Source organism: Desarmillaria tabescens (assembly GCF_030435595.1).
Source record: "Desarmillaria tabescens strain CCBAS 213 chromosome Unknown EV420scaffold_7, whole genome shotgun sequence".
NCBI classification, from domain to species: domain Eukaryota; kingdom Fungi; phylum Basidiomycota; class Agaricomycetes; order Agaricales; family Physalacriaceae; genus Desarmillaria; species Desarmillaria tabescens.
Genome location: NW_026848306.1, coordinates 232,815 through 253,395, shown reverse-complemented (window position 1 = coordinate 253,395; position 20,581 = coordinate 232,815). Strand labels below are relative to the sequence as shown.

Below are 20,581 nucleotides of genomic sequence, written 5' to 3'. Positions count from 1 at the left end.
AACATCTGGGCTCCACAAAGGCCTTTTGTACCGGAATACCTAAGCGACAGATGGTCTACGAGGCAAGGAAACCATATCCCCTTTCTAGGGTATCATGACTACGAGCCTCTCATCAACAAACAAGACTCATATTCAGAGTAAAAAGACCTACTATTGGCTGTGATATTGTTCACATTCACAAGGGAGCTCTGGAAAAGCTTGATGGCGCTTCAATTGCCCGCCATTCTTGCTATGTCATTTGCCCATCATCGATATCAGGCAATACTGCTCGTCTACCATTCCACCAGCAGCGGCCAGCACGTCTTACAGCGACCGAAGAGCATACCCTCTTATCGCACTATCAACTATCATGAAGTTTGAAAGCATCGATATCACGAAAAGAGACGCTTACATACCTTTTGGAAATCTCCATCATCGTTGTGTCCTACTCGTCTTGTAGTGTAAGATATTGAAAGTAGAGCTGATAATTTGTAAAGTCTGCATGAGTGAGAGCTAGCCAGCGAAACGGCGAAAAGAGCGACCTCGACAAGCGACGACGATGAGATGATGAAAGACAAGAAAGTGACCAAATTCGGCAGGTCTTCATTTCGTTACTTTACCACGATGAACTCACCGCCAGAACCAAGCTCGCCGACATTGTCAACGCCCTCCACCGTTTCTCCTTCTCCAGAAGACGTCAACTTCAATCCAAATGCTCAGTCTAGCACTACGTCAAATCTCTTGAACATGGTGACCTCAACGCTGAGTCCCAGTTCTTCAAAGCGCCGCCTTCCTGGTAGTGGTTCGTTCGGCAGTGGATCCAGCCGTGACACAAAGTCTAGGAAACGTGAAGGCGCTCAGAGACTGATGGTTGGTGGCTCAGCAGCATGGGATTCAAAAGAACCATCAAAGAAGGAAGACATGGCTGACGTTCAGACTGTAGAAATGCTGCGAAAGGGTATGTCACCTCTCCAATATTGTCTTGATGTGCACTGATCACCGATATTGTTGGAATTGACAGAAATTGGAGATCCATTTGATACAGCTTTTCTGAAATAAATACAACCTGTCTCCGTCGTCATCAGGTTCGTTGGCCAGCGCCTACGAGCCACTCCTTTACTAATACGGGAACAGTGCCTTCGTTTCTCGTTTTTGTATAATATAATTGTATTGCAATGCCACTGTATTCGGAGCAACAGCTTATCCGCAGAGGTACTTTGCCTATGCCGGTCGCTATTGGGTAACAGCTGGGGCGCCGGACAACATACACACATCAGACGCCGATCCATTGCCCTCGGACGTTCTGCTACCCAATCAACAATCCTTCCTACAGGGCCCGATATCAACGAACTATCAGAGGATGCAACACTCATGGACCCCATACGGGTTATCATCTCAAGAACCTATCATGCAGTGAAATAGATCTCGCACAGCTGCCATTGAAGGAACTAGCATGCTGCATCGACATCAGTATTGATTTCCTCAATGGCCAAGGCTTCCATGCTGATGAAATAAAGTAGTTCAACGAAAAGTGGAACTGATTAAACGGGCATTATGCCCAATCAAGCGGATTCGAGGGGTCAACTTTGTTGATTGCCAAGAATCAGTATGGAAATACACGCTTCACAAAAAGAAAGAAAGAAAGAAAAGGTAAACTGATTTCACGTTGTGGAAGGTTTCACCAATTTCGACTCACTGATTGAGGTCGGCAAAACATCGCCAAGTTCTTGCTGCCTCGTTATTTGCATTCACACCTGAACGTTTCATTCAACGAAGTTACCGCCGCACTCTTGTCAGCGCCTTCTCGTTTGTTTTTTTGGTACCCATTATTGACTCTGTTTGCCCCGAAGAAACTCTAGCATATCGGGTTTCTCTTCAATGCACCATCACTGTCCGGTCGCGGCGGGCCAGCTCCTACCTAACCTGTGACGAGCCTATCCACACCTATCTACGCATCTTCAGGCAGGACATTAATAGAAAGAACTCATGTTCCTTAATGTCCTGAGTGCCTGCATCTACAGCCAGTCCTCGGTCTTGATACCGGTAGCCACTTGGAACGCGACATCTACTATCGATAAGGTGGGTAACATCCACTACCACTTCATTACTGATCTAATCGCGATAATTCGATCTAGGAACCTCATCGGAAAATTTGGCAAGTCGTACAACCAACTTGCCTGAAATTTTTCTTGCAAAGGGCGAATGTCCTTATCTGCAGACAACTCCGTACTTACATGGACGCAAACTGACATTCAAGTCTTCCAACGGGAGCCTATCAAAGACCTTCGTCGTTCATACCAAGTTCGCCAGATGTTCAACCAAATTTACAGTGACTATCGACTTCAGTTTATTTATAGGTGGTAGTCATATGTTTTTCTCCTGTAACCTCGGGAAGAGTCCGTTAGCCCCGGTAATAGCTAGAGAAACGGGTGGAAATGAAAGTAGGGCCGGTAGGTACGTTTTGCCGTACGAAATGTTTACGGAGGAAACCGGCATTGAAGAACTCAGGACATCTCAATGCGATGCCTTTTTGCGTAAGGTTCCTGCATCTTTCACCTTTCTGTTCTGCGGTCTTCTTGCTCAAGTTGTGTTGTTACCCAGTACATGGCATCCTACTACTACAATGCAAAGTCCCAAAGTCCAAGCTAATGTTCGTCTGCGCAACGAGAGTGAAAAGCACAACGTCAGCTCCCAGGCGCCTTTTTTGACTCACGTCAGCTCAAAAACCTAAGCTTCCCCGCCGGGCCACGACAGAACCCCGCCTCCTCCCCGCAATCGACATCTGTACAAGTGATGAGCAGATTGAATCCTGGGAGCCATGATGAAACGCACCCTCAGTCTGATGTTCAGCAGGTCGACTCTGAATCGCAGTTTGCACACATCCTTCCAAATTCGCCTTGCTGTGAAGAGAAATGGTAGCCATGAACGGGGATCAGTATAGAAGAACTGATGTCTGGCATTGATCCATCGCACTTCCAAGTCGCACATCTTTTCTTCCAAGCTAGAGCTAGCAGTCAGATACAGTCTTTAAAAGATCTAAGCCGCCGATCCGACTTACTTGACAAGAAGAACGACGAAGTCCTCTGGTAGAGACATTACTCTGTTCTGCTCGTTGAATAGCTTGTGGGTCTCCTCTATATTCCTCCTGATTTCTCGGAGCGCCCACGCAAATGGCATCTGAGAAAGAACGAGGAGGCGAAATAGAAAGAAGATCAGGACGACGATGGACAAGGGACTAGAAACAGTGAATTGGAACGCTGCGAGTGCTAGTTCAACGTCACCTAGCTTAAAGCTAATCATTCACCGCACATGCAAGGGAACCCGGGAGGAGAAAGAGCTATTGGTGATGTAGCCTCCAGTATATATACATGTCCAAGCCTGAGAAAAGCAACTTCGGTATAGTCTGAAGCGACTGTTGTACTGCCCTCCAACAAGGTCACTTGATCTGTTAAAATGTTTGTCCTTCTGAGTATGCCTGAGTAATAGATATCTACAAGCGCCTGACAGTTTTGAGCGCAAAAGAAAACATTTGCAGTGCCATAGACGCTCGGAGTATAGATTAGCAACCCTACTACAGTGTACGGTGACTTTTATTGTCCATCCACAAAGACCAAAGTACCCGGATGCCGGTGAGATCATTGTAAGCATCCACTCCTGGTAGGCGACTGATTCGCCCCGGTCAAAAAGCAAGGGGAATGATCAGAATGGAGATGAAGTTTGAACAAAGTCTTTTGCCCACACAGAAAAATCGGTCGGCTTTACCATTAAAAGGAATCCCACCTCATTTTGGTGTGGCCAAAAGACTTCGTCAACCTTTGATACGTTATCCACCTGCTTTCGCCGGTTTTTCCTGGCCTGAAACAGCTGCTTACCAGCGGTGATCAATCCGAGAGGCAGGGAAGAACCTTTTGCCGTAGTGCTATGTTCGTGGTCAGAAGCAAGTCGTTTCAAGAAGCCATCAAGCGCGACTGCCGCCTAGCCGTATTCATAGCAAGTCCACAGTCCCGAGTCCCGACATTAGTTATGTGTGTGCACAAGTATAGTCCGACGTCCGACGTAGATAGCGGCATAGCCAGTCGACTATGACTCGTGCAGTAGTGGCGGATATTTCCAGTCAGTTTTCGGTCCTGTCGTTTGTTCTGACTTCTTGATGCAACTTGGATGCAACTGTCAAGTTGAACTTGTAATTCCTATGCAGGAGTACTAGTTTTGAGAAAATTTTCGGCGACTTGATTGATTGCCAGTCACACGTGCCTACCCCGCCACAACCTTCTTGCCTTCGCCCGTCATGTCGACCTCACCCGAGTGTTCGCCCCCCACGTCAGTATCGGACTTTGTCGACCTTAGTAGCTCAGAAAACGGGTCGGAAGCCGTGGTCTCCACCGTTGTCGAAGGAACAACTTCGCCGGGTATGACTGTAGTTGTAGACGACTACGAGCACAGCGCCGTTGGAAAAGCAGAAGGAGAGTCAAGTGAAACAGCTGAGGACGATACCTAGATCACTCAAGAGTTCGTCTCCCTCTGTTTGTGATAGTGACATCACTATCACCCCCCAGGATGTTGCAGGCCCATCCGCGCGTCTCGATCCCAGTAGCTCTCACAGTACAAGGAGGAAGAAAAATGCACGGAAAGGCATCAAGTCCATCTGTGTATGATTACCCTCAAGATGAGGGAGTATCCAATGCCTCGGATGTTTTGGTTTTTGGTGGCAAGAACGAAGCAAAACGACGTGAGTCCATGATCTCTTTTGAATTTCTACCTTCTCATCCTTTCCTTTCCAAGGTGTTGTATTTCCCGCCGAGATGGTCGACATGTCGTTGAACAAGTCCATTGATGGAGGCTTTTCCTTCCAAAAGACGTTTGGTGAGGGAGACTTCATCGCTGCTGGACATCTTCAAGTTTCCAGCCAGAAGCCCGTGAAGAGCGCCAAGGACAACGCTTATGTACGCCCAATCTCCATCTGTTTCTGCTGCTCGCAATTGAAAAGTTCTAGATATTCTATGTTATTGAAGGTGTTGTTAATGTCAGAATACACCAGACATACCATACCGTGAGCTCTGGTGGGATGTTTATGGTGCCTCGAGGTAAGCTACGCCACTTCCCCGTATCGAGCGGATATAATTCATCATATTAGGAAACACATACTCCATTGAGAATGTGTCCGACAAACCGTCAAAGCTGGTTTTCACCCAGGCGCGTGAGTCAGCCGTAGCGTCTGACGGCGATGATCCAATGAGGCTAGATCGTAGATCTCGCCTCCCACATGAATTGGCCACATCCAAGGCTTTCATACTGCTGGGGTGGCTCTTTGAGCGCTTCTTGAAAAGATTCGCAATCTATCGAAAGCTGCTGTTGATATGGTCGAAGCGAGCGCGCTTCATGTTCCACCAACATATGCACGGTGGAAGAACCTACGCACTCTTCTTCATCCTCGGGGTTTTGCTGCGGAGCATGCCTTTCCCTGGAAAGTCGAGTTTGACCCCACCGCGCATTAATATTCAGTTTATACGTGACTCAGCACGTTCATAGTATTCCACGCTGTAGGTGGATGACTGCTGTATTCGTGACTGCTATTTAGTCCTTAGACTGACCGTATTTTTGTACTATACCTGTATTTACTTTATCTTCCAAGGAATTATATCGCTTGATACTACTGTCGATTGCCTGGAAGTGTAAACAGCCGAATTGTTACTCATGGTCACGAATTTCTGGAACAAATTCATCCCCTGGCGGACGCAAGCCATGGCACGGCAGGGCGGCGGGGAAGGCGGGTGCCGATGAAGCCGATGCAGCCGACGCGGGCCAAAACAAAATCTGCGTTACTTGTGAGTGACGCATCCATGACGCAGTTCGACGCGTTCCGATCGTCATGCGCAGATAGCCCACGCGCCTCCCGACGAGTATAAAAGGGGGGCGGCCTTCGTTCCTTCCTCAATCACTTCTTTCTTTCCCTTCCCCCACCATCTCCTTGTGCGCGTACCCTACGGGCCCTTCAGGGTGAGGACCTCTGACCAAGTCCATAACGTGAAGTCATACATCGTGAACACGTCGCATTGACGTCGCCTTCGTCACGCGAGGCGACCGTGCGATGATGACTCGACCACTCGGATGCCCCTACATGCGCCTATGTCAATGGTAACTCTCCGACTCGTCTCTCCTCCAAGGCTCCATCCATATTATCGGCCAAATCCATACCGCCTATTTTCCCAGAGAAGCACCACGTCTGATTGCCTTTTCAAGGACCATTTCACGATGGCGTAACTCGACCATAACTGACTCGTATATTCTATTACAACGTAATGCTGGGGACCTCGAAATAGTGAACAAACAAACAAACTTCTTCTAAAACACGACGCCCGGGAACGATGTTGCGTTGGCCTAGTCATAATCGCCTATTCCGAACAACCTGCTCACATATCCCATTATGCTGAGCTAAATATCAGATGTATCGCCCTGGAACGTCGGCCGTGTCTACCGATAACTCCTGCAGGTGTAACCCTCTTCTTTTACGATCTTTGGACGAATACCCTCTCGATCTAATATATATATAGCATCAGGATAAAGGAAGGAAACAAAAGACTTTAGTCAACTCGCTTTATACCAACCTTGATGACATGAATTGATCTCCTAGCCGTTACCTTTCTCATCTCACCATTACACGGCACGACACATTTAGGCACGCCGGCCTAATAACTGCGCTGCAAAGTCTACCTTCTACTATCTAGTCAACCCCGAAGTCGTGTTTCTATAACGACAGTGACCTGATAGTGACAAACACCTTCCTTTTATCGTGACCTATCCTATCAAACGTTCATTCCCCTTTTTTGTCCCAGGAACGAGCTGTGTCGCTGCGACCTCGAGAGATGCAGACAAATGTGTGTTTGCAGTTGTCAACTTTTGAATGCTCGCTGTTCGTTCGTACCGCTTCTACGTGAATTCTAGTCGTGTTTTCGCCCGGTCCTCTCATTGCTAGTCTTTCTTGCTGCACTATAATTATGAGGGGAAGTCTAACGTGATGTAGTGCGCCTGTCATCACGAACTAAGCGCGCCACCACCTCAGACTGCTAAGTAGTGTATACGTCGGACGCTTTCAGCAGGCAGCAGCATCGAGCTCGCTACCATATGTAAAACGCTGAATGCCTTCTGAACAGCTCGTCATCGACAGCAGGATCCTGGCGCATAAGGTGCGACTTCTGCCTCGATGCTTAGGTGTTTCCCCTAGAAAGGCACCAGGTGCTGGTTGACGAACCGCATTATATATCAAATCGTCAGTGAATATTACTGCAGGGCATACAAAGGAATGGATGATTAGCGTAACTATCTAAGAGAATATGCGAGCAATTGATACAGATATTGTTTGATACAACGAAAGCAATAAATACTTCAGATAAACAAAAATGTCGCGCTCGGATTACCCGCTCTGCCTGAGCGAAAACTTCTTCTTGATGCTGCGTCGGAATGGATTCGAGAATGACGACTGCTTGCCCTTCCTCGACGGAGACGGCTCGGCGGGGGGCACCGCAAGGTGATTTTGCCTTCGTTCCGACAAATTAGTCTGGATCCTCCTCATTGCCACCCCATTTTCCTCAGTCGCAAAGTCGAACCCACGGTCCACAGACACGAGTCCCGTAGCCATATCCGTCCGGCTAGCCGCACGAATGTCAATGGATCCTCCTCGATAGGGATCGTTGATAGTCATCAAGCTACTTGCCCGCGACGATCGACGAGACATGATGGATGTGGGTCGTCCTCGGTTTTCTCTCATCACTCTCATGCCGATACCAAGGTGAGTCTCGGAATCATGAGTAAGATCTCGGTAGGGGTCCTTCTTTCGTACCCAGCGGATGATATCAAGATCGTCAGGATGGAACCCAAATTTCCACGCTTTTGCGATATACCGAGGCGCCAACGACAGCAGCATTGTAAGGGGAATGGCGAGCCAGAAGTATGCGGAGGCGCTGAGGAAGTAATAATTTCCATAGAGATTAGTGACCGCATAGCCTAAAACACGTCGAGGTGAGATAGTGGTCTAAGAAAATGGAGAGACGCCTTACCTGGCGAAATGACTGAGTAGATCATCTGAAAGGGGAACGTGTCGTGAGAATGCATTATCCCAGACGTGAACATGATTGTGTTGACTCACTGTGAAGCCCCAGACAAGGGCGATTCCGAAAGAGACAGCAAATGCAAGCCACCAAGTCCATGCGGATGCCGCCATCCCTGTAAATATATTCGCGACCATAACACCCGAAACAGCCATAGTCTTAGGAGCAAAGTCAGAAAATGGCAATGCCCGTCGGGGGGCGAGAACATACCGTAGAGTATTCGTATAGATGCAGATCATAGCCGTCGCTACGCGAGGTCGGTGAGAAGTACCCGTATGTGATAAGGAAGTAAATGATAACGGACTTGTAAGCAGGGGAAAATCAGCCAGATGTAGACATGAGGAGGCATCGGACTCACTTGGTACATTCCATCGAGGATATAAACGTAGAAATCCCGCATGGAAAACCAATAACTTTCACGTCCATAATGATAAAGCTCCGGCAAATCCATGAGGACCTGGGAATCTGTAGACGAAAATATGAGAAACTCATATGGCTCTCCGGGGGCCGGCGCACCTAAGATGCGGTCGAAGAGACCTATACCGACAACGGCAAGTAGTGTCCACAGCGAGTTCCAGAACAAGATATACACATAGTCGAACACGCTGTATCGCACATTAGTAGGAGAAAACACCAGTAGCTTGGTACTCACAATGTGCCACTCCATCCGCAGTATATCTGGAACCAGAATTTGATACCCATAGGTACGATATTTTTGTAAAAGAAGGCTAGAATCCTGAAGGCACGCACGATTAGTCCGAACCGTAAGCACGAAAATGTAATGCCCACTTACAAAGTCCCGTTCCGAGCGAACGACCAATGTCCGTGTACTAATAGGAGCTTCTTCAGGAAACGGAACTATCCCAGTGTTGTTTAGTCAATCCAATAGTCAGGGGGAGGCGACATACTTGTCCGATGGCATAATCCGACGAATTGACAGCTTGTAGACCTTCTTCGCCAGAGATACCAACGCCGACATCAGCAGCCTGAGTCTCAGTGAGCTGTGGGATACTCATACGCCAAAGCGAGACGAACCTGAATCATGCTAACATCATTGGCGCCATCACCAATGGCGAGGGTCATGACGCGCAAGTTGTCTTTCACCAAGCGGACGATGAGAGCCTTTTGCAAAGGCGACACACGACAGCAGATAACACCTTCACATAGGGTTCCCAGTCGAAGCAGCAGCTGTTTACTACTCTCATGGTCAAAGGCCTAAGAAGAAGTTGCGTGAATAACTTGATCACAGAATCAAGAACAAGATAATATAATACCTGAGTCAACGCAGCTCCATCAACGACCAGAACGAAACCACCAGGAAGTTCGCCGTTATCCTCTCCAACGATCGAGTTGCGTCTCTCATCACGATCAAGCTGGAAAGACTTTGATTCCCGTGGTATTGGGTCAACCTGAGGAGTCATATCCGTAACTTCAGGGAAAAAGCGCTTCATTGCATTCCTCATCTGTTCTTCGACGGGCTTAGCGCCTCCACCGCGTACGATAATAATGTTCGAATCCGGTGCGACTAGGTTTGTGCTTCGGCCGATAGCTGTAAGAGATAGTGGTATAAGATTAAATGACCTCTGGTACCCACACAATGCGTACCTATAGCAGTTTCTAGTTTGTCACCCGTAGCCACCCATATCTTGATTCCAGCGCGTTTGAGGTCAGCAATCGTCTCGGGTACACCATCTTGTAGACGATCTTCAATGGCAGTAGCACCCAGGAGACGAAGGTCTCTTTCTAGTTCCTCGGAAACTTGTTCTATCTTTTCTTCACGGTCGTCCATGGAAACAGACGCTTGATGGTATCGTTCACTCCAGGATATGTATTCATCAGCTGCAAAACACATTAGCCGTCAACTTGTCAGCGACGAGAGGTAAGACTCACTAGAAATGACCTTGTACGCCAACGTAAGCGTCCTCAGTCCCTCGTTTGCGAACTCGTTCAAGTGACGCTCCGTCTCCGCCTTAAGATCATCCCCTCCCGCTTTTAAGCGCTCGAATATAACGTTATCCGCGCCTTTAGTCATTAAGAATATCCGGTCATCATCGCCCTCCAACTTCCTCAACACGACACTCATCCTCTTCCTTGCGCTGTTAAATTCCAAGATGTTAAGCAGTTCATAGCGCTCAGGTTCATCTGATCCCGGGCTTCGCATTGATAGGGTTTCCTTATCACGTCCCAAGAAGACATATCCCATGTCAGCCGCAGATTGGACAAGAGCGGCTTCATCTGGAGACTGGGCCTTGTATTCGATACGACCGGTTTCAGGATCAACGGAGGTAAGCACCGTATGGCATAGCGCCAATACACTGAAAAACCCGTTCAGTGCACGAGCGTGCGCCTGGCTTTCCGGTGGAGCATCCTCGGAGATAGCAGCCTCAATGTCGGCTTGGAGAATGACATCCTTAAAGCGATACACCGTATCCTTCCCCCTAAGATCGGAGGTGGAAGTGGACGCGAACGCACCCGTTTGCGCTTTCTGTTTGAGCTCGAATATAGAATCTTCTTCTTCGTCGCCTTCGTGACCTTCGGGGTCTCCTTTGTATGCTTTCCCTCCAATTGAGCATTGACGGAAAACCATCAAATTCTAAGAAGAGTGATCAAAAAGTGCATAACGGATGATGATCAGATGAATAACCTGTGTCAGAGTCCCGGTCTTGTCGGAGAAGATATATTGTATTTGACCAAGGTCATCTGACAAATTCCAGCTACGAGCCAAGGTGGCTTGATTGGTCTTCTCGTACCATATATCCTTATCGAAGTAGATGAAAGCAGACTGTAGGGTCCGTACTACTTCGATAGAGATATACAATGATATGGGAACGATATCTTGGAAACTGAAACGTGTAATGATTAGTGTGTTTCTGTCAGAGTGGGGATAGCCACCCACGTCAGTAAGGCATATGCCCAGGTAATTAGACCATTGATGGATGGGTTGTCATCGCTCTGATCGTCACCGTATAGCCACGGTGCCCCCATAGGATAATAGTGCTTCTCCAGCGCAGAATCAACAATGGCACAGATAGTGGAGGCGCCGGCAAGAATGGCGAGATTGATGAGTCTGCTTGAGAGTCAGTTAAGACCTAGATGGATGCGAAAGAAACGTACACTTGAGGATTCATCTTTCTCTCAACTCTGCTTCGTTTACTGGGCGCGCTACCAGAGTTCATGACAATCTTTGAATCTTCTCCAGTAAACAACACGAGCCCGATAACCCAGTCTGTATTCCGCAGTACAGTTCCACGCAAAAGAGTCATCTGAATGTCCACAGGTGCCTTCTGGTCGCCCAGAGAAACCATGGCATTGAGGCGATACATGTTATTTTCTGGGCGATCGCACTGTACTTCGAAAGGAGCCGTCCGTGAACATGAATAGGCATCACGAAGGTGGGTCAGGGCGGGGACGGCATTCCTGGACTTGAGGTTGGTCTCCCCATCCAAGTTTTTCGTTTCCACGAAGGCTTCATTTTCGTCGTCCGACGTCGCACAGATGAGAATATCCGCAGGAAAAGGGTGGTTGCCCGATAGCTTGACAAAGTCTCCGACACGAATATCTTCCCACGTAGTATTCTTCCAACATGGACCACCGGCTTGTGGGTTGTCGTAATCGAATTCAACATCAAAGTCATCAGTTGCTGAATGATTCTTGTTTCCCGCGTTTCCGGCCGCAATCTGAGCCGGAGTTGGTTGTCGCCTGCTAGAGAGGAGACCTCGGACGAAGGTCTTGCTCTTGGACTTCATCGCATTCGGATTGTGCCAGCCCCCGCCGGACAGAACCTTGACAATGCTCTGATTGACGGCCTTGTCTGATTGGTGACGTTTGATATCTTCGTACCCATCCTTCGCTGCCGTCAGACCGAGGATGATGACCAAGGGTAGAATGACGACTCCGGGGGCTATTGTGGAGAATTTTGGAAAGAATTGAAGAATAGCGAGCCCAAGGAAGAACCTGGGTCATTGTGTATCAACATAAAGCGTCAGTATACCACCATCACTGAAGGCACGTACAGATTCGCAATTCGCCTAAACTGCTCCATTAGATTCCGTGGCAGGAAAGTCAGGATCGTGTACTTGGACGTGATGACCTGGTTGCTGTTATACACATGGTCGGCCTTGACTCTCCCTTTGTGGTCGATGTAATCTGCAGAGAGTGCCTGGTTTACGAAAATAGTTCTTGGAGGCCCTGGCGGTCGCTTCTGAGAGAAAAGGTCCTCGATACTGAAGGACTTGAGCTTGCCAAGCCACAAGCCAGTAGAGGTGGCAGCGACCATAGCTGAGAAGGAATCAGCGCTGGGAATAAAGAAAGGACGTATTAGAGCCGGGTCAGATACGTGGTCCCTGCGAAAGTTCCATCATGATTGTTCGGAGGCGCGCGTTGACGATACTGCTGTCTTGGGCCCGAGACCGGCATATCGATGACGAAAATCAAACTTATAAAGACTCCGTCCGAAAAGCCGTCTGACTCCGAAATCCGTTTCAGGACCATGACAGATGCTGCACCTCATCAGCTGCCGTCAAACGCGCAACCCGACAATTCATCTTTACGAGATGCACATACGAGACAAGTGAACAGCAGTGTTGAGTGGGGTAAGTCGATCGATGACACTCAGGAGATATTTTTGTTGCAATACAGTACAACACGGAGAAATACACGTATCAATACTTTAACGTAGATAGAGTACATAACGACCGTGTCCGATACGGCAATGACCTCGTAGCGAGAGCTGAAAACGACCCACAAAAAATCCGAGAAAAATACGCATATGCATATGCATAGCCCGGAGTTCCCAAGTTTCAAATTTCAGCGTGATACTTGGCTACAGGGGCGTAAGGTGCATAGGCTTCAGGCACCGTCAATTAATGAAAACGGCTATCGTGACCAAGTGTATATATTTAAGTTGAGATGGGTGGTCCTTGGATTTGAGCGAGCTTACTCCGATTTCTCAAGCACAGCCATAAGCATCAACTACTGCCCCGTGAGAAATAGTGACTAAACTTGATTTACATGAATTGAACCGTTTTAATCCGGTTTCAAACTCCGACTGATGACCGGCTATGTGGTTGCGGACTCGGAGGCTAGCCCACAATCACCGTTTTTAATGCGTATCCTGGATAAAGAAAAGGCATAATAAAAGTTAAATCAGCTCCTGGCAAAAATTCCCTCAGTGTTGTTTTCCTATGAAACTAAAAGAAACTGCAGATCATTGGAATATTCTAATAGCATATCAGTTTATTCAATGCTGGTACAAGAATCAAGCAGATGGCAATCCAGCATAATGTGCTGATTGCAGCTCTGTCTGATTCTGAATCAAACATTCCATGAAATTTCGCTGGTTAGCAAGGTGGGATCGGGGCCGCACTGACCGAGTCAGCTATGACCCACTTATACTCCATTATCGAAACTTCGTGGAATAGGAACGAGCCCACAACATGAGAAATAGATGCAGAAGCCATGGTACAGGAGCTGCCCAAGGAGAGGGGGCAAATCAAACCCTAGAAAGTGGTATGGCATGTTTGGGCGATGACTTGACCAGTAAGAGTGCATCATGGCTGCACACTTACATAAATACTTAACTCTGAATTAGACAGTCACCACATGGAGGGAAAAAGTACACGTACAAATTACTCAGCTGTATCAAGACCCCGTCGAAACAACATCTAATTTCCGCCTTTTCTTCACCGGACTCGGGGAGGTGATGACCACTTCAACTTTAGTGGCCGGCCATTTCGTCGGAGTCGCAGTGGTAGACGTTCTGGGCTGCGACATCGATAGGGGATAGTGTTCCTCCGCCTCCTCATCGGCAGGCCGTTTGCCTAAGACCGGCGCTGGCGGCTGATATTCGGCCTCTTCATCAATGTTCTGATGATCTTCATCTTCAAGTCCAGAGAGTGATTCTTCCTCAAGCTTTGCGTTCTTCTTGCGTTTGTTGTTGATACGCTTGGCTTTGCCGTACACATCCTTAACATGGCACAAATGCACCTCAACTCCAGCGCGCTGGAGCGCGTCGCACCACAGCTACGAACAACAGTTAAACATGGGCAGATTGGACTCGTGACCGATATACCTTTTGGTTCTCCTGAAGTCGGTCACCAGGACCCTTGACCTCAACAAATTTACACTCGCGATCTTCGGGTTTCCAGACGATGAGATCTGGCGCGCCACTGCTTCTTCCTGCGTAATCCTCGCAGAAGAGATGGCAGATTGTGGCTAGGGACTCGCCCTTAAAACACTAAGACGTCGAAGAAGGTCAGCGTGGTATTCGCATCACCAACTCCAGTAATGTACCTGAACGATTTCCAGTACATCTTCCCTAGGGTATTCCCATTTCACTCCGACACACCAAGTCTTGCTCGGCCGGTATATACGATCGTGGCGTTCTAGGATTTCCGCTGCCTTTCCGTCCTCGATTTCTCTCAATCGGGTTTGTATCAGCTCCTTGCGAGCGTAATAGAACGAATCCTCTGCGATATCCAATGGCGCAGTTTGAAACTTGGTTTCGAAGGCTCCCGGAACGTCCGCAAAAATGACATCCCAGAATAGCAGGCCGAAAATTGTGGTCAGTATCCTGGTCTCAGAGTGGAACCTACTCAGAACTTTAGTTGTGTTGAGCCTACCAGGTTGAGAATTCATACCCTTTGTAGCCCCATTGTCCATAGGCCTGGAGTGTTCGAGTTTCAACATTGACTTCCTCATTCTGCTCCCCTCGCCACAAAGACTTCCCAGTCCAAGAAGGGGCCTTACCGCCGTCTTTGGTCCTAGAGGAACCTGGCGCACCGTTTTCCTTCCCCTTTGGTCGGCCAAATTGATCAAGCTGAAGGCTATTGCTGCTGCGTTTGATGCGCTCGGCATGCACCTCAACAACTTCGGGCTCCTTGAGCTCCCCCTCACACTGCGATCGTTGCTCTTCAGGGACCTTCAGCGTCTTCTCCACCTTCTGCAGTCGCCTGAAGAGACCTGGGCGGCAAACTATCGAAGTCACGGTTAACCATATCTATGAGGACTAGGAAGGGGCTCACTAAGATGCGTGTCATCGTCCTGGAGAGCATCTTTCAGATGCTCCATCGCTATCCGTAGCTTGGGCCTGCTTTTAGACTTCTTACCCTCCACCTTGGAAAGATATGTGATCTCAACCAGCGCGCGCCTATCGTACCACGATCCGCGCTTTCCTCTACGCCAGAATCGTTGATCAAGCAATTCACCAAGGGTTTCGACCTCAGCTTCATATTCCTTCAATTGGCCAAGCGCTCGGGCGTACTTCTCCACCATTCGGGTGTAGATATACCCTAGTCTCTTGATAAGCCTACGCGAGTCATTGACACACTATCACTTTACCTGGTTCGAACCGGTCTAGTCCGGGCCTTGGATCCTCACCAAGAACCTCCTTTTTAACCGCCCGTTTGACAGCGACGCAAAGCCGCCAGCGTGGAAGGATGGTGTTCATCACCTTTTCTCTCACAGCCTTGGCAACCATCTGTTGAGGACTCAGCTCCTCTCCATCATTTACATCGTCCATCTCTTCATCAGTGTCAGCTTTGCAGGGACGTGGCGTCTTTCCCGGTGTCGCTGTTCCACGTTTGGGCGTCGTTGACGCTCGTAGCTCTTTTCCTTCACTTTCGAGTATTGCCTCTAGCTCTGCTTCGAAGTGTAGGGCTTCTTCGTACTGCAAGAAAGCGTCACGCGACTCCCATATCTGTCCAGTGCGCGTGGCATTATACTTAGGATAGATACGCTTCTTGAACTCGCTAAGGAGTGAAGGAAGGAATATATCAGTAGGCAAGTGCATACTAGACGGGCCATCAGTCCAGGGAATTTTGGGAAAATGAAAGGCAGTTTACGATCGATAAAAAATAATACTAAATCGTCGAACGAGTCGAAAGAAATCATAATTGAGTCGTATGCATTTGCCTAATTTGGACGTAAGTCTGAGAGCAAGCGCAAGAGGAGGAAGTCAAATACCCAATTTCTTTAGTGCCATTTCCTTCAGCCTCTGCTCTTGCGTTTCCTTGCATGGTACGGCAAAACATAAAAGAGTCTGCCTGTAGCCATCGTCGTATCGCTCACGGTCCTTAGACTTATTCTTCTTAGGTGACTCGAACGGAAGAGAAGCCTGGGTACAAGAGTATTTCATGAGAGCATCTATAAAATGTTCCTTCTAATGGTGGGTCAATCACAACGATATATGAGATAAACATCTGAACTCACCTTGGTACCCTTCGGAGAGACTCTGGTTTCCTTCGCAAGTGCTCTGAGTTGATCGGCAGGGAGCGTTTCGAGGATTCCATGAAGAGTCATAGTCGATTCATCCTGGCAAAAAAAGCTGAGATCAAGATTCTGGATCACTGCTTCAAGCGCGGCGTCCTTGCTCCGCGTCGGAGGAGGTATGGCAGGAGGTCCAGCCGCAGGTTTACGATCCTCTTCCTCCTCTTCGTCGAGAGTCAAGTCTATGATTTCTGGTTCTTCAACTTTAACTTTGGCCTCCTCCGAAGGCTCTAGCGCAGCCGAAAGGTCGGTGATGGCCTGACGAATACCATCTTCACCGATTTCTGACGTATAGCGGTGCAGCGCATTGAATGAATGCCACCGGTTCTGCTTCCGACACAGAAGCCGTGCAAGAAGATATCTGGCATGGTCTACGATGGAGCCGTTCAAACACGAGAAACGGAGAATGGCAGACGAATGGCGTACACTTCAATTCCTTCCCTAAAAGTCTGATTAAACACCACTCATCCTCACTCAAGAGGTGTCTTTCGTAGCTATCTACTTCGTTGATCATATCTGAGAAGGAGGATCAGCCATGCCTCGGAATATATGCTAGTGCATGTACCTTCCATTACCCGCACATAAGTGGATGGTCGTTCCGACCTCTCTTTCCTCTGGGTCGCATCCAATTCTTCAATCTCATCTTCGATGTCAGATAATTCCTCCTCGATTTCGAGATCGCCACCAAAGATAAGGTTAATAGCATCGTTGTCGTTTGTTGGTCTCATTCTGATGCGAAGGTCGTGATAAATAGTCGTCGGCTGATAGCAGCTATAAAGTGCCTATTCCACTGCTGTCATGGAAAGGCGTGGAACGCAGTTGAATGTTATGATTCAAGAGGGACCACCAAAGAGATGGAGGACGAAGAGGAAGGGACCAAGCGATCATGTGATCGGCGGTTGACGCGTCTGTCACAGTCACGGCAGTTTCCGATAACTTGAACTTCGACTTCGACCACCATGCTTGCCGTTGCAGTTACAGGTTCTCTCGCTATACTCGATGCAGCAACAGTGAAACGGTCACCTTCTACCTTTTCTCCATGCTTGAACCTTCCTTCACCTCCAACTGCCTGCTCCTGGTCAACGGACAACGCTTTTCTATTCCTTTCCTCATCACGAACCATTCACAAATACGACCCCACATGCAACTCCCTCGAAGACCTATATACCTCCCCAGAGACAGCCGATATATCCCACATATCTGTCAAAGACAAGGTTACAATCGCATTCAGTGCCGGAGACAAGGTTCATGTGCTGGAATGCGGCTCAACACCGAAGATTGCACAAACCTTCAAGTCGCATAAATCACCGATTACTTCTCTCGCGATATCCAACGATGGTACCCTTCTTGCATCCACCTCCGCTGGCGGAGCCCATGTCTATAACCTCTCTCACGGATCGCACACTGTCCTCAGGGGACTGCCACTAACAGGCCAATCAATCCGAACTTGCACTTTCCACGCTCATACGCGCGCGCGTCTTTTGCTCGGTATTGGCAAGCAACTCATCGTTTTCGATACTACACGTCCCTCGGGCCTTATGAAGACAATTCCACTGAACGCGTCGTCTTCAGGTGACATCGTCTCTGTGGCATGCAGCCCATTCAGTAAAACACTGGTTGTGGTCGCAACATCAGGAGGCAATGTCGGGCTTGTGGACCTTGAGAAAGAGAAAGGGTACGTTTCAATTGCTACGGCTAATTTGTTAATCTGACCAGACCTTAGTCTATTCCGAACTCTAAATCTCAAGATTCCCCTTACGTCCATCTCATTTTCCCCTGAAGGAGCTTCCATCTACGTTGGGACAGAAACGGGAAAGTTTCTTATCTTAGACTTGCGGGCTCTGGATAAAGCACCGAAGAGCATCACAATCAGTGGCAGTGGCTGCCGAGTTGAGGCATTTTGCGTCCAGGTAAGTTAATCTATTTTACGTTCTGTAATGTAGGCTCATAGCTGTTGTTCAGAGAAAGATCAAAGGGGCACCAGAAACTAAAGCAAATTCCTCAGCGGCTAAAGCTACTAGCGAGGTGGTCACCAGCGCGGGCGTTCGTCCAGTATCAGCAGCGAAATCTGCGGCTGTACCCTCCTCTTCTCCTAAGAAAGTGGCAAGACTATCGGCTGGCCACCGAGAACCCTCCGTTGCACGGAAATCGTCAACTGCTTCTTCGCCAAGAAAGCAGAGCAGTGCTGGTCCAATGACGAAGAAAGTGTTCTCCCCAGTGCGAGATCCACTTGGCAATAGCACTAGTCTTAACGAGGACATCTCAAGTTGGTTACTTTACTCTGTACAACAGCGTTCCCTGACACGTCCCCGTAGTGCAGATTGAATCTCTTAGTGCCATGCGCGGCGCTACCAAGAGGCCTGTCAAAGAAGAGAAGGATAAGGCTTCTTCCGTTTCAAGACACTTGATGAGGAAGAGCTCGACGATTAGCGCTTCAACAACGGGCTCTCCCGTGAAGCTCACTAAAACATCACCAGCCTCTTCACCCAAGGTAGTGGAGCGGGCACGTACCACCTCCGCGTCTAGTAAGGCATCTACGGCACTGCCGGCACCATCAACATCGCCCAAAGAAAACGAACCCCCACGTCGAACACGTACCATCTCATCGACTTCGCGTACCCGTCGACTATCAAACACGGAGTCGATATCAACAGCGTCGACACAATCACGCCCAATCAGAACACTCTCCTCGGTGTCACGGACTGAATCTGACAGTCTATCTGCTCGCTCATCCCGTGCACCCAAGACGTCCATTGGTTCTTCAGCATCACGCAATCCATCTCCGATCCCACCCGTGCCCCCTCTGCCTGTTGAAGTCGTACAGCAACAGCAACGGCTTTCCCCCAAGTTCTCCGAGGAGCGAAGTCGCACTCCTTCCCCAGACCTTCCTGATGTACATGATGCTGATCCAGTAACACCTTTACCTGCGAAGAAAGGTATGGCTGTGTTGGGTCTCGGAACACCCGAAGTGGAGCGCTGGATCCAGGCTGGTGAAGTGAAGGAGCTTTCTGCCAAGGATCGGAAAGGGAAGGGGCGCAGCGTCGGTTTCATGGACCCGAGGGAAGAAGACGGGAAAGAAACTAGTATGGAGATACAGATATCCCCTCGTCGCGCGACGCCCATGAAGCCGGCTTCATGGGCGTCCTCACCACTAAAACATCCCATACCTAACTCTCCTGGGGGTACCTCCGCGCACGATTTCCTCCGCAATATTGTTGGGGATGTTATGTTTGATTACCAGAAAGAGACAAAAGCGCAGATTACCGGGTTGCACCTGGAGATGGTGAGGATGAGGCGTGGCTGGCGGAAAGAGCTGGGGGACATAATGGAGCAGTACGTGGGCGACTTGAAGGATCTGAGAGAAGAGAATCAACGGCTTCGAGAGGAGAATGATCGTCTACGGCGAGGGTACTAGAATCTACCTCAGTTTGGATTTACACACCTCATGACTTGTTGATGCCACTAATAACGAACGTCGTATCAAGCTATATCTTCTTGAAAGATGAGTATAAGCAAGCTGCCCGCGCCTTTTTTCTTCTAGAGGTCGCAATTCTTTCCTGTTTTGCTTCGTCTACTTTTTTAGGATACCTGTTAGTGTCTTTCGCGGCAAGCTGGATGCTATCGCTGTATCTACTTAAGGCGTCCTACGCGTACCTAGTGCTACTGCGCTGATATTCGTGAAGCTTGACGCGCTCTCAATTGTTCAGTTGGACAGCACATGATTGTTACCTGCGCAACGACGTAGGTGTTTGAATACTACTTGGCAGGGGGAAGGCGGGCGGGTATGAAGCCGAGGCCGGACCAAAACAAAATCCGCGTCAAAATGCGAATTCTCCTAAAAGAGTGACGTATCCATGACGCGTTCCGATCGTCATGCACAGATCGCCCGCCACCATAAACGCGCCTCCCGACGCGTATAAAAAGGGCGTGCACCTTCCCTCATCCCCCCATCGCTTCCTTCCTTCCTTCTCCCATCATCCCCTCGTGTGCACACCCCCGAGCCCATTCTGGGTGGGTCCGAGTCCATGACGAGAAGGAACGCTTCGTAAACACGTCGACACCGTCGCGCGAGCCGGCAGTGAGACGATAGCCCGAACGCTTCCTCTTGTATGCCGTATCTTGATGGATGCCTTAACACCGTTCCCCGGCGCGCACCTATTCATATTATTGGCTGAATCATAATCACCTGTTTCCAACGCGGTGGACCATTTCACGAAGGCGTAACTCGAACA

The 20,581-nt window shown here is 48.8% G+C and overlaps 7 protein-coding genes across 7 annotated transcripts; 4 read left to right on the top strand and 3 right to left on the bottom strand.

Moving 5' to 3' along the window:
- Window positions 1-147: 147 nt before the first annotated feature.
- Window positions 148-544, top strand: EV420DRAFT_1518630 (uncharacterized protein; the record flags this gene model as incomplete). The annotated part of the gene is made up of 3 exons (XM_060472074.1): window positions 148-354; window positions 384-460; window positions 522-544. Coding segments are annotated over 2 exons (276 nt in total), but the record flags the coding sequence as incomplete, so codon positions are not given.
- A 59-nt stretch (window positions 545-603) lies between these two features.
- EV420DRAFT_1638451 (uncharacterized protein) lies at window positions 604-1,038 on the top strand (the record flags this gene model as incomplete). Its single annotated transcript, XM_060476828.1, has 2 exons — window positions 604-937; window positions 1,001-1,038. 2 exons carry the CDS (start codon window positions 604-606, stop codon window positions 1,036-1,038), a joined length of 372 nt encoding a protein of 123 aa, XP_060334825.1.
- Window positions 1,039-2,698: 1,660 nt separating this feature from the next.
- EV420DRAFT_1728262 (uncharacterized protein) lies at window positions 2,699-3,464 on the bottom strand (the record flags this gene model as incomplete). Its single annotated transcript, XM_060479871.1, has 3 exons — window positions 3,038-3,464; window positions 2,812-2,980; window positions 2,699-2,761 (listed from the first exon to the last, which is right to left on the bottom strand). Exons 1-3 carry the CDS (start codon window positions 3,277-3,279, stop codon window positions 2,699-2,701), a joined length of 474 nt encoding a protein of 157 aa, XP_060334824.1. The 5' UTR covers window positions 3,280-3,464.
- Window positions 3,465-4,251: 787 nt separating this feature from the next.
- Window positions 4,252-5,661, top strand: EV420DRAFT_1092218 (Mif2/CENP-C like-domain-containing protein). Its single transcript, XM_060465792.1, has 4 exons — window positions 4,252-4,708; window positions 4,762-4,922; window positions 4,973-5,063; window positions 5,114-5,661. Exons 1-4 carry the CDS (start codon window positions 4,537-4,539, stop codon window positions 5,506-5,508), a joined length of 819 nt encoding a protein of 272 aa, XP_060334823.1. The 5' UTR covers window positions 4,252-4,536; the 3' UTR covers window positions 5,509-5,661.
- Window positions 5,662-7,289: 1,628 nt separating this feature from the next.
- EV420DRAFT_1092084 (phospholipid-translocating ATPase) lies at window positions 7,290-12,606 on the bottom strand. The gene is made up of 17 exons (XM_060465790.1): window positions 12,098-12,606; window positions 11,199-12,038; window positions 10,981-11,151; window positions 10,729-10,927; window positions 9,975-10,677; window positions 9,690-9,923; window positions 9,359-9,633; window positions 9,120-9,299; window positions 8,993-9,070; window positions 8,878-8,942; window positions 8,737-8,820; window positions 8,601-8,689; window positions 8,443-8,549; window positions 8,295-8,387; window positions 8,123-8,242; window positions 8,034-8,058; window positions 7,290-7,980 (listed from the first exon to the last, which is right to left on the bottom strand). The coding sequence occupies exons 1-17, from the start codon at window positions 12,358-12,360 to the stop codon at window positions 7,391-7,393; spliced, it is 4,116 nt and encodes a 1,371-aa protein (XP_060334822.1). The 5' UTR covers window positions 12,361-12,606; the 3' UTR covers window positions 7,290-7,390.
- Window positions 12,607-13,378: 772 nt separating this feature from the next.
- On the bottom strand, window positions 13,379-17,231 carry EV420DRAFT_1092109 (VRR-NUC domain-containing protein). The gene is made up of 12 exons (XM_060465791.1): window positions 16,915-17,231; window positions 16,776-16,865; window positions 16,293-16,720; window positions 16,047-16,242; window positions 15,926-15,995; window positions 15,423-15,874; window positions 15,107-15,373; window positions 14,723-15,056; window positions 14,376-14,673; window positions 14,155-14,319; window positions 13,709-14,105; window positions 13,379-13,658 (listed from the first exon to the last, which is right to left on the bottom strand). Exons 1-11 carry the CDS (start codon window positions 17,075-17,077, stop codon window positions 13,725-13,727), a joined length of 2,844 nt encoding a protein of 947 aa, XP_060334821.1. The 5' UTR covers window positions 17,078-17,231; the 3' UTR covers window positions 13,379-13,658; window positions 13,709-13,724.
- Window positions 17,232-17,285: 54 nt separating this feature from the next.
- Window positions 17,286-19,897, top strand: EV420DRAFT_1092075 (WD40-repeat-containing domain protein). Its single transcript, XM_060465789.1, has 4 exons — window positions 17,286-18,024; window positions 18,073-18,259; window positions 18,312-18,615; window positions 18,665-19,897. The coding sequence occupies exons 1-4, from the start codon at window positions 17,309-17,311 to the stop codon at window positions 19,762-19,764; spliced, it is 2,307 nt and encodes a 768-aa protein (XP_060334820.1). The 5' UTR covers window positions 17,286-17,308; the 3' UTR covers window positions 19,765-19,897.
- The last annotated feature ends 684 nt before the right edge of the window (window positions 19,898-20,581 follow it).